Source organism: Athene noctua, chromosome 1 (genome assembly GCF_965140245.1).
Source record: "Athene noctua chromosome 1, bAthNoc1.hap1.1, whole genome shotgun sequence".
NCBI lineage: Eukaryota > Metazoa > Chordata > Aves > Strigiformes > Strigidae > Athene > Athene noctua.
Window position 1 is genome coordinate 68,807,930 of NC_134037.1, and position 16,342 is coordinate 68,824,271.

At 40.1% G+C, this 16,342-nt stretch overlaps 1 protein-coding gene across 3 annotated transcripts in view; it reads left to right on the forward strand.

The window, feature by feature from the left end:
* Nucleotides 1–16,342, forward strand: part of AIG1 (androgen induced 1) — a 127,199-nt gene that overhangs the window by 42,808 nt on the left and 68,049 nt on the right. For 2 of the 3 annotated variants that reach the window (XM_074924465.1, XM_074924447.1), the window contains one exon: nucleotides 3,466–3,567. The exons of the other annotated variant lie outside the window; for it this stretch is intronic. In XM_074924465.1, coding sequence (XP_074780566.1) covers nucleotides 3,466–3,567 — 102 coding nt within the window. The remainder of the gene's footprint in view (nucleotides 1–3,465; nucleotides 3,568–16,342) is intronic. 3 annotated transcript variants of the gene reach the window in all.

A 16,342-nucleotide genomic window follows, 5' to 3' on the forward strand; every position in this document is an offset into this window, starting at 1 on the left:
CCCCTCAAAGAGGCTCACAAACAATGTATTTATACTTGCAGTTAATTGCAGATGTCTTGGGAAATAGCCAGAAAGCTTACTTTTAGCTGTACTTAGAAGAAATTTTGTCAAGGTCAAAGGGTTGGGGTTTTCTTTCTTTTTCATGAGGCCATCCAGGAAATGAGTTTACTGAACTGTGCAGCCCAGCCAAAACCAAAAACACATACTGCAGGAAAATGAAGTTCCACTGGGTTAAGTCTTCATTTGCATAGCATTTTTTGGTTAGGCTCATGTAAAACAGCAAATTATGGAGTTCTTTTCACTGGCCTTCCTCTCTTAGTTTGTATTTGCTTCCATTTGTGGTGTTTTGATAAAGCCACTTCTTTTCCCTTTTGAATCACAAACCATTTCCCAACTTGTCCTTTACAGTTTTTCCCTTGGCAGCGCCACATGCTCTTCTCACGTGTGCTGAAGCTTCAGAGACAGAGGACAAAAACTCAAAGAATATCTCCTTAAGAGGGAAAACATAGTTTAGTTTTCAGCCTTATTTTTTTCCTGCTGCGGTGTATTTGTGTAGCAATACTTTACATGCCTGCGAGAAGTGAGCTACTCCATATTTTCAAACAGTTTCTCAGCTCTACTTGCAAATTTGAGGTTCCTTTGGTCTGTAATGACCCTAGATAGGATAAGTAACAAATGAGGGACTCTTCTTTTATTTGTTGCTTAGCCTTATGTTTAATGAAGTAATCACTGTCTTCAGAAAGTTGGCAGTCTTAGGAGGCTCATGTGCAAAGAAATGTAAAAGCAATTGCTGGTGCCTGTTTTCTTCCTTGAATTCCAGACCTCAAGTTTGTCTAAAGAGGAAGTGGAAGGGTGACATTTGTTCCATTTTGCCTTGGGAACAAAAGAAAAGTATTGGACTCCCTGAAAGATGTCTGCTGCATACGAGCAGCCGGTTCAGCCTGGCATGTGAGGGTACTACTCTGACTGTCTCCACTGTAGTGATGGATTGTGCCACAAGGAAGGCAGCATGAGCATAAGAGCTGCAATCCTGATTGAGCCTTGCATAGGCAGTGTAAAGAAGCAGCTCAGTTATATCATGGTCTGGCACTGCATGACCATGTATGATCTTGTCAAAGCCCAGCCCACATAAAGGTGTACCACTGCCAAAGTGTAAGTAGAGGTGATTTAAAAGTACTAGACTAACAGTTGCCCGTCAATCAAAGTAAAAAAATTCAGAAGCAACCAAGGTAGCTAAGTAGCAAGTCCTTGTTAAAGGTTTTTTTATCCAAATAGGTCATTTTTATAGTTCATTTTAGTTCATAGTACAATAGCTCATTATTGTAGTTCATTTTATCCAAATGCACTAATTGTAAAGAAAGGTAAGGTGATCCATTCAGACAATGGAAGGGATCTTCACCGGGGCGCTGCATTAGTCTCACGTCAGGTTGTCCTCCAGGATAGGTTAGTTCTGTAACACCTTGGGTTCTGCGCACTTTACCTTATGTCTGCCTTGTGATAGTGCTTTGCTAAGCAGCATTTGCCGTCTGTAGCTCCAGATGGTTGCAACCAGCTAGGCTGATCCCATTCCATCCATTGGCCGACTTTGGTTAAGGGACAGATGGCATGTCCCATCTTTTCTTATCTTTACCTCCTTGGCAAAGTCTTATTGTTTTATTCTGCTCCACACAAAAATCACAGGTCAAAACATGACAGCTTTGTTGTATCCAGTGTAATAAAGTTCAACCTAATCCTGGGTGATTTTTCTTGTTGTAAGACTTCCTTGGAAAAAAGCATTATCAGTCTTGGTCTTCATGCAGCTGAGAATGTTTTTATATCCCAGTTGGTCTTAGCAGATTCTCAGAGACCCACTGTGATAATACTGTGATTTCTAGGAAGCCTATAGAGAAGAGGATACTTTGCTTCCATTTTCCCTGCTGTTCAGCTATTCATATCTTGGCACTTATGTGTCAGCAGGTGTATAAAGAGCTAGTCTGTGCCAATGCCAAGACTGACCCGAAAGAGAGACTTACACTTGCAATATTTTTAGGGCTGTCCATCATAAACTTTTTTTTTTCTTGGCCTCTGTGCACTAGTCAAGTAGTCAAGCTTATTCTGAGCAGGCACCAATAGCTATCATAACAGATGGACAAGTGTGTTGGAAACCAAGAAACTATGTACTGTATGCACACCGAGGGAACAGTGTACTGGTTCAGGTCATTCACATAACTGGCTGGCCAAAGTCTCCGTGTCTGTGGTTAGAACAAGGTGCCATTGATAAACTGTAACCTCAGTTTTAACTTTCCGAAGCCAGGAGCATATGAAACAATTTGTGCTTATATTATAATATACGCTAGTAATTTGCTGACCTTGCTGTGCTCACCTCATATTTCTTGAACTTTATTTTACTGACCCCCAATTAGCTGTAAGATTATGGGCCACGTCAGTTTGGGTGTAACTGAATACTTCCCTACTGATCTCAGTGAAAGTCCTATCTGTTGCCTCTCAAACTCTAAACTTGGACTTGTTGCTACTATGTAGAGATTCCCTGAAAATGGCCATTGAAAAAACCCTGGTCCAGGTATTGGGTTTTACTGCTGTAAACAATAAGCCTTTTATTACTATGACTCAAATTCAAGATAAGAAAGCATTTTTTCTAATTAGAAGATGACTTTTTTCTTTCCACAGCTAAGGTAAACTAAAACTATTATTTCTCTAAATTTTTGCAGTTTTATATTGTCTTTGCTTTTCAGACATCAGGGTATCTTTAAAGAATTTGCACACTTCGGCAAAAATTTAGCCGAGTGTGAACTTTATCTGAGCCATCTGTCCTGTCCTAATTCTAGAGGAAATTATGGTCTTTCTCTGGGCTCCTGGTAAATATTCTCTGACAAGAGAGGAGCCAAATTTCATATTGACAAATGAGCAGAATATTAGACCTCTTTTCTGTGGATCCCAGTCCATGAATTGTGTGCAGTGTAGTTAAAGGGTTAGATTTTTTTTTTTTAAAATGCTATTTTGATGGCTGACATGAAAAAATGCAATGAGTTTATAGGCTTCTGATCGGGATGAATGTTTCATATTTATATGTTCTATGAATTCCAAGAGATATTTTATCTAATTTTCCATTTGTTTTTTATCCTGTTAGTGGTGAAACATTATTTATGTGCCACATCTGCTATTAAAGTGTAGAACTCAGTTGTAATTTGGCCACAGGCATGTAAGTCAAAAAATGAGATTTTTTTTCCAGGCTGAAAGTCAAAAAAAAAAAAAAAAAAAGCTAAGAAAAAAAGTTAAAACTCCTGTGAATGCAAAGAATAATCCAGATTCACACTGTTGATTAAAGCAGGATTTGGTCAAAGAACAGTAATGTCTGTGTCCATAGATCATTTGCTAAATGCCCCATTTTGCTATCTAAAATGTGTAGCTAATTGTTCAGAAGCATGTATTTAAAAATGTAATGTATTTTCTTTTTTTTCTCCTTAGTTTGTTGTGACGATGTTCTGGAGCATCTATATCTATGACAGGGAACTGGTTTACCCAAAACTGCTTGATAATTTTATACCAGCGTGGCTAAATCATGGAATGGTGAGTAAAGTAATACAAACACTTCCTTGCGTAAACAAAGTGTAGTACACTGATTTTCCTGTGCATGACTCTGCATACACTTAGAGCTAATTCCCTCGGAACTGATTATAGAACATTGTTTGCAAGCAAGAATAATATCTTTCCTTCCTTGACTCCTTGAGTCATATTTGAATCCCTGATAGATTGAAACAGTGGAGATTTGAACTTGTGTGTCCTACATCCCAGGCTAGTTGTGGGGATTGGCTGTTTTCTGTGATAAGGTACCTTTCCCAGAGCAACATCACCCTGATCGTGAGGAAATTCAATCAAAAGAGATAGACGTTCTGACTTTGAGAAATCTTGCTCTAAAATAACAGAAACACTTAATTGAATGATTCTTTGCCATTCTACCAAAATCCTTGGCAAGATAATGGAGTGGATCCTCCTGGAAACTATGCTAGGGCACGTGGGAAATGAGGTGGTGACTGGTGACAGTGAACATGGTTTCACTAAGGGCAAGTTATGCCTGATGCATTTGGTGGCCTTCTATAACGGCGTTACAGGATAAGGGAAGAAAAACTGACGTCATCTACCTGGACTTGTGCAAAGCATTTGACACTGTCCTGCACGACATCCTTGTCTCTAAATTGTAGAGACATGGATGTGATGGATGGACCACTTGGATAAGGAATGGGCTGGATGGTCACACTCAAAGAGTTGCCGTCAACAATTCGATGTCTGAGTGGCGAGCAGTGACGAGTGGCATTCCACAGGGGTCAGGATTGGGACCAGTGCTGTTTACCATCTTTGTTGGTGATATGGACAGTGGGACTGAGTGCACCCTCAGCAGGTTTGCCAATGACACCAAGCTGTGTGCTGTGGTCAACACACTGGAGGGAAGGGATGTGACATCCAGAGGGACCTGGACAGTTGAGAGGTGGGACCATGCAAACATCATGAAGTTCAACAAGGCTGAGTGCAAAGTCCTGCACATGGGTCAGGGCAGATCCAAGCACAAATACAGGCTGGGAGATGAGTGGATTGAGAGCAGCCTTGTGGAGGACTTGGGGGTATTAGTGGATGGAAAACTGATTATGAGCCAGCAATATGCACTCACAGCCTAGAAAGCCAACTGTATCCTGGGCTGCATCAAGAGAGTGTGGCCAGCAGGTCAAGGGAGGTGATTCTCTCCCTCTACTCCGCTCTCGTGAGAGCCCACCTGGAGTACCGTGTCCAGCTCTGGGGCTCCCAACATAAGAAGGACATGGACCTGCTTGAGTGGGTCCAGAGGAGGGCCACAGAGATGATCAGGGGGCTGGTGCACCTCGCCTGTGAGGACAGGCTGAGAGAGTTGGGGCTGTTCAGCCTGGAGAAGAGAAGGCTCTGGGGAGACATTATAGCAGCCTTCCAGTTCTTAAATGGGGCCTACAGGAAAGAAAGGGAGGGACTCTGTATCAGGGAGTGTAGTGATAGGACGAGGGGTAACAGTTTTAAACTGAAAGAGGATAGATTTAAATTAGATGTAATGAAGAAATTCATCACTGTGAGGGTGGTGAGGCACTGGCACAGGTTGCCCAGAGAAGCTGTGGCTGCCCCCTCCCTGGCAGTGTTCCAGGCCAGGTTGTTCTGGGCTTTGAGCAACCTGGTCTAGTGGGAGATGTCCCTTCCCTGCCCATGGCAGGGGGGTTGGAACTAGATGATCTTTAAGCTCCTTTCCAACCCAAACCATTCTATTGTTCTGTAATTCTGTCATAATTTATGATGAAAAAATTTGGCTTGTTTGAAAAAATCTCACTACAGTTTTTGGACCTGCATGATTTTAGAAAGAAAAATTCAATAATTACCCATTTCTCAAGTACGCCAAAGTTGTGTAGCAGAAGCTGTATCTGAGTATTTTTAATAAATGTGGAATTATATACATCAATGCAAGTTTTTCAAAATTGCTGCATCAGTAATCATAGAAGTAGTTTCTTGATAAGAAATCTGACTTTTTCATCCCTCTCTGGTATGTCAAGTCAGACATCCTTTCTCTCAACTGTATGTTTAAATGCTAAGGGAAAGATAAGGCCACACTTTGCTGTCAGATACTTACCACTGTTTATGCAGCATTTGGAGCTGAAAAGCATCATGTTGCCTTCTCTAGTTGCATCTGTGCAAAATGTTTCATTATTTCTTTGTTTGCCATATGAAGGCATGACAAACCATTTGGCCCTGCTGTTCATCAGTAGATGACAGCAGAGCTCATCCCTCAGGGTGTGAGTACTGTATCACCACAGCAGATCAAGATTTGTCCACTACTGGTGGGTTAGATAGATTGGTCCTTCGTGGGGTGGGGCAAATGGCACTGCTGTTTATTTATTCCCTAAATTGTGTGTTAAAGGAGCAGTATGAGAGTTACTGCTGACAAGAGGAGCATTGGTTTTTGCTAGATACTGTACTGTTTTACGATGTTTTGAAAGGAACAGCATGATATTATGTGTGTGTAGAGATGAGGAAAGAGTCTGATGACTCCTGCTGTGTTTGTTCAGACTGCCCTCCCTTGAGTTTTGAGGTTACAAACTGAACACTTGCAAATGCTGCCAAGCCATGCATACATTGATTTTTTCCCCACACCGCATCAGTGCCAGCCCTGATGACATTTCTTCCAGGTGACATTCCACATACTGAAACTGCCTAACCTATAACATTTTTCATGAATGTACATTGTGAAGCAGTTGACAACAAACAGACCTTTGTATTCAGGAAGTTCCCTCTGTGCCATAACTAAAAGGCAATTCAAGCTCATGTTGCTCGGTAGAAATGTATAGTTACTGAAATACTTGAAGAGGGCTTTTGTTTGAGATTTTTGGCTATAATAGAGTTTGCTGAAATGAATTGTGTGCAAGCATCTTAGACTTTTTTTTTCCAACTTTAAATATTGTAGAAGGCTTTTTCTAAAGTCTTTTGTAAAGGAATTGTTTGCTGTGTCAGTCTCCATTTATCCAATCATTCCTTTAGCTCAGTCAGAGAGAAAGCATATGGCTGTTGGGCTTTTCACCACCTTTCAGTCTAATTCTTTCTGATGTTTTAGCCATCATTTTATTCTCACCAGCTTTCACACTAATTAATTCTGATGCATTGCTCATCATAAGATGAAGAGATTCTTAAATTACCTTAAGAATGCTAGCACCTCTCTTAGTAGTAGTTAGTTACAATTTTAATATGGCAGATTTCAGATAATATGGTAGAGGTGCTCTCGGTAAAAGGGCAGGAGCTCTGGGTATACACTTTTAGAAAAGTTAGGATCCCTAGCTACTGATTTTTACTGAAACAAACATTTATTCCCATCTTTTCCTGCATGTTTTGCCAGCACATTCAGTGACTGTTTTTGTCAACTCAAGAGTGACTGTGCTGGAGCCTAACCTTGTACAATAAAACTTATACAGGAGATTCATCACCCTTGGCAGAGTGAAATCTGTCAGTGAGAAGTGGGTCCTTTTGCTACTTCAACACTGCGATGAATCCCTCTTCTCCGTGAGTTTACCCCACAGTGCCTGGTTCAGTTCCTAAGAATCTGAGCTCAAATGTTACTTCACCTGTGAGCACTCTGTCCATGTTTTTTCACAGCAGTTTTCCCTAAACATATATTTATCACAAAAAAAGCCACAAAAAGTGGAAAATGTAAAACTATACATTTTCCACAGTAAAAAGATTCCCTGATTTAACCGAAAAGTCGTATTTTCAAAAGTTTCTGACTGATGTATTATGACCAGCTTCAACAACTTGCTCAGCTGTCAACATCAGCCTGCAAAATCCACATGTAGAAAAGGAATGAAAAGTCATTATATCTGTCTGTAATAATAACAATCATATTTCCATTAGTAATATGGGCATATATCAAAATATTTGAGAGTATTCATACTTTAGAAGCATTTTAAGGTGACTATCTTGAAGGCTATATGCAGAAATTGTTTGAAGGGGCGGTCCAATTCAGTGCTTTAGCTCAAGCAGAATTGGTTTGGACAGCAGTCTGCTGCTTTGATAAGTTATAATAATTAGTTCTCATTGCCATTTTTCTTTCCCCCCTTTCCCATCCCTTCTCAGCAGTGACAACATTGTCAGTAGTTAAAAATACCTGTTTTCTTGAATACATAGTAGTGTTTTGCTAATACGCAGAGATACCACTCTTCCACAGCAACACTTTTTCAACACCTAAAAAATTCTTAATTATAAAAAAAATTCCTCTCAGGAAATTAAAAACATAAGGGAAATGAACCTCAGAGCTATTGAATCCAATTACCAATTCAATCTTAATATTGTTTACAAAGTTTTGTAGAAACAGAGAGAAGTTCATCATTGTGCCCGGAGATAAAAGCCACAAACTATTTACTACAAAATTGCATGTAGTGTCAAGAACTGTACTTCTTTTAGATATATACATGTATTTATATACCATAATAGTTAAAAAATGTCTACATTATTTTCTACAAAAATTTTTCTACAGAAAAATCTCTGTAGTAAGTGGTGCCTTGTGGGGCTGGATGGTACCTCATACATACAGACTCATACACGTGGAAAAGGCATCACTAAGAGAGTGTACTGTGCCACAAAACTGATATCCTTGTCTCTAAATTGTAGAGACATGGATGTGATGGATGGACCACTTGGATAAGGGATTGGCTGGATGGTCACACTCAAATAGTTGCAGTCAATGACTCGATGTCAGAGTGGAGAGCAGGGATGAGTGACATTCCTCAGGGGTCAGGATTGGGACCAGTGCTGTTTTAATGTCTTTGTTGTGACATGGACAGTGGGACTGAGTGCACCCTCAGCAGGTTTGCCAACGACACCAAGCTGTGTCCTGTGGTCGACACACTGGAGGGAAGGGATGTGACATCCAGAGGGACCTGGACAGTTGAGAGGTGGGACCATGCAAACCTCATGAAGTTCAACAAGGCCAAGTGCAAGTTCTTGCACATGGGTCAGGGCAGATCCAAGCAGAAATACAGGTTGTGCAATGATGAGTGGATTGAGAGCAGCCGTGTGAAGAAGGACTTGGGGGTATGAGTGGATGGAAAACTGATTATGAGCCAGCAATGCGCACTTGCAGACCAAAAAGCCAACCGTATCCTGGGCTGCATCAAGAGAGTGTGGCCAGCAGGTCAAGGGAGGTGATTCTTTCCCTCTACTCCGCTCTCATGACATCCCACCTGGAGTACTGTGTCCAGCTCTAGGGCCCAAACGTAAGAAGGACATGGACCTGCTCAAGCAGGTCCAGAGGAGGGCCATAAAGATGATCAGGGGGCTGGTGCACCTCGCCTATGAGGACAGGCTGAGAGTGAGAAGAGAAAGCTCCAGGGAGACCTTGTAATGGCCTTCCTGTACTTAAAGGGAGCCTAAAGGAAAGCTGAAGAGAGACTCTATCAGAACAGGTTGCCCATTGAAGCTGTGGCTGCCCCCTCCCTGGCAGTGTTCCAGGCCAGGTTGTTCTGGGCTTTGAGCAACCTGGTCTAGTGGAAGGTGTCCCTGCCCATGGCAGGGGGGTTGGAACTAGATGGTCTTTAAGCTCCCTTCCAACCCAAACCATTCTACCATTCTATGATTCATTTCATCATCCCAGTCAGTCAATTAATCCATAACCAATGGTATCACTAAGTCTTGAGAAATGACCAGGGGAAATCAATGGGAGGGTTGCTGTTGATTTCAGCAGGACAAGGATTTCATCTGTTTATTATATGAGGGAGCAGATCTGAGTAGCTGAGATTAAGCTTCTGTCAGTAGAAATAACTACGTGTCTAAAGAGAGCTGTTGGAGAACAGGGCTGTGTCTCAGCCTTCGTCTATTTCTGAAATGTCAGGTTCATTTCCTGTATTTATCAGTTATACAGATGAGTTCATCTTTGTACTCTTCCATCAAAGATATTGTTTATATTCTTAAGACTGTCCTGCACTTTTGATTCATATCAACCCTTAATTCCACAGACATATTTTCCATGGGAAATACTCTGTCCCATTTTCTGATGGCTGTCTGCCTGATCTCTATCAGTATTAGGAATTTTTATTTAAACCTTTAGCGTTTAAAACTAGTGTGTCATAGTAATAGGATTTTTAGCAGCTCATTCATTGCACCTTTTGGTGTTGGGACTGGACAGGATGATGCATGGATAACATTTGTTTCCAGAAATTATATTCTCTACAATATTAGCACAGACTACAGAACTAGAGGTTGTCCCTATTCTAACCAATGCCCACATAAACAGATCTGTAGACTAACTTAATTTAAGCTTGAGCATTGCTGATTTTGAGCCAGGTTACATGGCAGGACTGTGTGCAGTATCTGTCCAAGTTAGCATACCATTTCAGCGAGAGTCCTTCTTTGTTTTTCACAGATACTGTCCCAAATTCTTTTTAAAAATTTAAATAATCTTTTGTTTGTGGAAAGGAAAGTAAATACAAAGATAGAAATTACTTACTGAGGAGTTTAATGGCTTTGGAGGTCAGAAACTAAGATGGAGGTCAGAAACAAAGAACTATCTTCATATGAAAACTCTAGAGGAAGGGTCAGGGAAGGGGAATATGCTCTGTCTCTCTGACATTGGAAAATTGATTATTATATGGGTTCTGGGCCACTACAATCTATATAAGCTCTTCCAGTTTTGTACTCCATTCTTTTTATGCTGCTTTTGGGAAACAGAGGCGTTCCTAGAAAGACATACCCTCTGTCCTTGTATTCAAGAGAATGAACAAATACTGGGAAAAATAGCAGATGAAGACAAGTTATGAAGAGGAAGGAACCTGTCCAAGTGATACATCTCTACTTATTTCACAATTTGGCTCTCTTTTCTTATTGCTGGCTGTTCAGCTGAAAAGCTCAGCCCACCGGAGAGTGGTATGGAGTCCTTCCAGCCATCTCTCAAACTGTTCTTCCTGGCAGCCTTGTCTTAGGTCCAGTGGCCTTGGCTTGTTTGTTCCTTCATTTTTCTGGTAGAAAGCTTTTTCCCTTGATGATTCGACAAGTAGAAAAATAGAAGAGCCATGCAAAGATCAAAATTCATAGTGACATACAAAGATTGGAAAGTCCAAAGCTGGTGAGTCTTTTAACAAACCCATCTCACCGTCATTAGTTGGGTCAGTTGCTGCACAGTACTTGCTCAGACGTACAAACAAGGATATGTCCTTTCATTCAGCAGAGTGTTTCCATCTAGCATGTTGCCCTAAAAATCCTTTTCAGAAGTGACTCATTTGAAACAGTGCATTATACTTCTTGAGAATGGTTTTTTAATACATCAGCCTCCTGTGTATGGGCTATTTTTGTACAATGTACTGCACCTTGGTAATACCTCATGCTCATGTCTAGGAGATACTTACCCTTTTCTGAGATTCGTTTGTAAATCCAATTTAAGGCTTTCAAGGATATTCCAGCTCAAGTGCTCTTCTTAATTTATCTAGAATATTTTCATATGTTAGGGGTGAATAAAATCTTCAGTGCTCCAGGAAGGAGTTCCCACTTGTTACATAACTTGCAAAGTTTTCTGATAAAAATCAAGTAAAATTTGTAATTCAGTTTCCAACAGAATACCCACTACTGGATGGCTGTTATTTAAACATCTGTCTGATGGAAAGAACAGCAATTGAAGCTGGTTGCCTGGGGACTCCGTATTTGCAAAACCCGTGAAAATAATAATGTTGGATTTGTACATTTCTTGCACGTTCATGCTGCAGTTACGTGGCTCTGTCTGGTATCTCCTCTCATTATCTGCCAGTTCCACCACTGGAGTGTGAATACAGTAGTATCAATTATACCCCCACTCTGGGGAGAAAAACATCAGCAGCTTAAAAGATTTTTTTGATTTTCTGTTACTTACATGGAGGGCTTGAAAATTAGTAGTGTGTCAAAACCTGTGATAACATAGCACCTGAAAATTGGAAGAGGCTGCTAGATAAAGAAGACCAAATTATGTGAGTGGCATCCTCTGGGAGTATTAGGAAAACCCCTTTACCTAATACAGTAACAGCACAGCAGTTCTGAAGTAGGAAGCTGGCCTTAACCATGCTACGTATTTGCTGGAGGAGATTCATCAGGGTAAGGTGAAGACAGCTTTCTAACTGAACACAGGTGCTGAATGTTTCTGATTATTTTCTATTTCCAGTAACCTAGAGAAAACACACATGCAGGCTCCTCCTGGTACAAATGAGCCCAACAGAGTAATGAGGGACCTCTAGAACATATGAGTCCTGTTCTAGACATCAGCATTGCAAATTAGAATTCTGAGAGCTGAAATCCCCAGATGAGATGTTTTTCTGAAGTTTTGCTTTCTGTTGACAAGGTCACATAACTCAGTCTGTTAGCACAGAGGATGAGAGCATGTAGTGTCAACACCAAGTCACTGCAGTAACTACCAAAGGAGGGGGAGAGAGTCAGAGAGAGACCACAAACAGGAGATTAGGGATAGTTGGATGAGAGGAAAAGACAGGCAGGAGCAAAGAGATGAATCAAAGAGTCAGCTGATGCTGTTCCAAGTCATACCTAAAAAAAAAAGAAAAAAAATAGACAAAACAGATGAGACCAGTGAGTAAAAAAGGAGCCACGGAATAACGTAGACAAGCTGGAAGAGACACAAAATGCTAAAGAAGACCTGCGGGAGAAGAAGGATGAGGAAAGGGGAAACAAAGAAATAAGGAGAAGTAGGAAAGAGGAAATTAAGATTATGTTTTCTTACGATATATTTCCATTGCTTCCCTGGGAAAACTTCCCTGAGATCTATTAATTAGAGGAGTCAAGAGTAAGGAGATGGCTTACTGATGATGCTGTGAGAGGTGAATTGCTTCTATTGCTGTTGGATATAGATTTACAGGGTAGATGAAGTAATATTTGCACAGTGACATGCCAGGAGCTTCAAATCCTTGTAAAATGTTTAGGATTAAATCCACTTGCAACCATGCAACAGTATGAGGCCTGTTCATATAAACTGTATCTGTGTGATATCTATAGAGTGGCATTAGTGTCTGTCTATATTTGTATCTGACAGTGCTGTGCATTATCTTGACTGTCTGACCCTCAGAACTTCAGTCCTGTTGAAAACAAGCCTGTTCAGAGTGTGAGTTGCGTTGCATGTTAAAACAGACAAGCTGATTGTTAGGGGTTGCAGGTATGCTGGAAGATCACATATTTGAAGCACCAGAGGTAAGGAGTTGTACTGTCTCTATTTCAAACTGACCTGCTTTAACAGCTATGTGTAGCTCTGGAAGTAATAATTATGGTAATAGTAATAATACTGATAATAAAAGCTCAAAGCCAGATTTTCAGCTGAACTAGCTCCTACAAATGTTTGGTAAAGTGATTACTATGGGCACAAAACAAATGATCAAAAGCCCCGAAAGGACATACAAAGGGAGCCTTAGACTTTCTGCCTTTCTCTGGGTGTGGAGTATGTACTGAGCTGTGTTTTCCTAGAAGCAGGGTTTGGTTCTGGACTGCTAGGTCTGTTTGTTAAACCAGCAGCAGTGTGGGATGGAAATTAATTTGATACATTCCCATAATTCTGATAATATTAGGTACACTGCTTTTGTTTTAGCATTCCCTTTCTGTGCAGCTTATATTGTTCACCGTAGTCCCTGCTGGAGCTGCACACAACTCTTCTGTAGTCCCTAAGCCGGTACATTTCTCTGGTGCTGCTTCCACTCCCTGGCAGTGTTCCAGGCCAGGTTGTTTGGGGCTTTGAGCAACCTGGTCTAGTGGAAGGTGTCCCTGCCCATGGCAGGGGGATTTGGAACTAGATGGTCTTCAAGTTCCCTTCCAACCCCAAACTATTCTGTGATTCTGTGATTTATTAGATATATAGTTTGCAGGTTATAAAGGTAAATAAATGGTGAACTTTAAAATCAGTGCAAAATGCATTGATAACTTGTACACATTTTTGATAAAAATCTATGTGCCCTCCTCTCCTTCATTTAAAACCAGACACTTGTTTTATCTTTTGACATAATAGATGTCTGTTTTTTTTTCCTGAGATTTTTTTCCAGAGAACATAGGCAGATAGTAGAACCAAACAGTAAGTGATATATTATTATGATTAATGATGAGAATGTTCAAACAGTGTCTTTTATCAAGAAGAAAGAACATTTCACTACAAAAAATGAATGTATTGTGGGGAGGATTGCTTATGTTGAAGAAGGCTTAATATGTCAGCTGCCAGCTACAGGTTGTGTATTCTAGAGCACCCCATATGCAGGTTGTCCTAGAGTCAATCACTGCAAAAAGCTGTGTCTTTTTAGCAGGCCATGCAACCACAGGGAAGGATGCAAATATCTCTTTGAAGGTCTAGTAGTTGAATATGCCTTTATTGTTTGTCTTAAGGCACTATGCTTTGCCTTACGATTACAGTAAAATGCAGTGTTATGTATCCTTGGACACGCTGGTTACCATTCATTAGCACTTACTCGATAAGAATTAGAATATACATACAGTAAAAGTGAGATTGTACTATATTGTACCCACTTTACTAAACTGTGCTGTTAGTATTCACACATGTGGCAAATATGACTTAATCAGACCACAAATATTTTGTAACATTCCATGGTATCTCATTTATTTGTTTAATTTGCCACTATAGCAACTAGATTCCATCCTTTTAGATTCTGTTTTTCACAGACCTATGATCTACTTGGTTGAAGCTTGGCAGACAGCTTTTCCTTCAATTGAAGGCATATGCACTAACTCAGTGACCAGATTTTTACCTATTTATCATTGTTGGAAAGTGGGTTATTTCACATGGACACAATACCAGAAGAATCAGCAGACCTGGTGAAAGGAGTCTGAGCCCAAAAGCTTATATGCTTTTTCCAGCCCTTGAAGTTGGTGGAATAAAAAATATTACTTCTCCCTGTATCCCAAGATCATTATTGCTACAGGAATGCTAATACAAGGAAATATTTTGACACTGTTTTTGTAACAAATTGCCACTTTCTAAAAGTAACTTTTTTCTTTAATTGCTGTCTTTTTACACGTCTTTGGAAACAGACATAATTTCTGGAGAAATAATTTCATATTCAGATGATTAATACGTTGAAGTAGTGCCACATGTTTTATACACGCTGATTGGCAGAAATCAAGGATTTGGGGAAAACCTTGGGAATTGCTCTTGCTCATGGTGGGCTATCAGCTTTGACATAACCTGATATCTGCCCTGCTATTGAGTTCAATCCCCATATTTTCCCACATAGATACGAGTAAGTAAAAACTGTACATTTTTCGTAACTCCTCAGATATAAGAGACTCAAATTCAGGATGTAGCATGAGGGATGTTTTTGACAGATGTGTAAGCCATTGCCATTAGTCATACAGGTCTACAATTATTCCTTTTACCTTTGGACATTTACCTAAAGCACTGAAGTCCCAGCCTGGTGCCCTGTTCAGGAAAAGCCATCACCTTTCAAAGGTGTCTGTTTCTCTGAGAGACCATAAGGATGACCAAGGTGACTCTTTTCCTCCCTCTGACACCATGTTTATCTGAGCAAGAAAAAACTCTGACCATGGAGAAATAGCACGGGGTGTGGAGGTGTCTCAAAATGTCAAAAGGCAGACCAATGGCTTGTATATATTTTTACATCTTTATTGCAATGGTAACTGGTATCCTTTAACTCTTGCTTGCACAGCTTGCTTTCTCTTCAAAATGAGTAACACCGCATATTTGAAGTGCTGTTTAAATTCAGTTTTTAAATTTCCATTTTATTCCTTGCTCTGCCACTGTTTTACTGAATAATCTGAGAAAAACATAGAATTTAATCAAAATCATTTTTATAAGTCTTAATTGTGTAATGTCTGCATTTTGTAGGGCTTTGTAATGATAGTTAGAAAAACAGTTCTGGCTGTTACTGGGTTTATAGCACTGCGCTTGATTTTTTTTTTAAAGTGTCCCAGGCAGGGCAGCTACTGTGCCAAACCAGACTGCATGCACCTGCACTCTGCTTTTCACCATGCTGGGGGCTTGCTGGGTGCTCAGAGGTGCTTCCCCTTCATGTGCCTCAGCGTCCCATTCATTCCATTGCAATGAAGAGGCAAATTGCCTTTTGCAAATTACTTTGGGATTCATGGATGCAAATACATCTAACAGTTAAAGTCAGTATTGTCCGTTCTGCTGCAGAACAGAAGCAACCTCCACTTCAAATAATAACATTACTTATGGCTATATACCAAATTTAATGCTCCTGGTATCTCATAAAATACTCCAGGCTGACATGATGCATGCTATAGAAAGTTCAAATATAACAGAAAGGAAATTCTTTATCAAAAATGGCTGTAATATTCAAATCACATCCTTAAGTTTGTTTCTAACAGGAAGCAATTTTATTTGCATTGTGGGGCTTTTAGCTTTTTATTCTGTTACTTTGGGATTTACCAGCTTTCTGTAAACCCTATATGCAGAGTTCCAACTTGCTGAGTCACTGCCATGCACATTTTTGTGTCTTCTTTTGCAAATACAGTATGTAATGTAGAATATTTCTATGAACTATTCATGGAAAAGATGAAATATGCATGTTTGTCTCCTGAACTCAGTATTTTAAGACACTTTTAAAAATGAAGAAATGGGAAATTATATAATTTTTTATAAAGGAGACATCCATTAAAAGTATCTTTTTACTTATACACAAATTTACTGATGTTTCCATTAACAAACAAAATTGTATTGGCTGCAAGTTGTTTAAAAATGCATACAGCTGCAAATAATTTTAGGAGGTGAATATATGTATTCTTAGATCAGAGGCTAAGGTGGACAGCATTTTGGTCTTTGCTCCTGAAGCAGTGGAATGAAAGATGA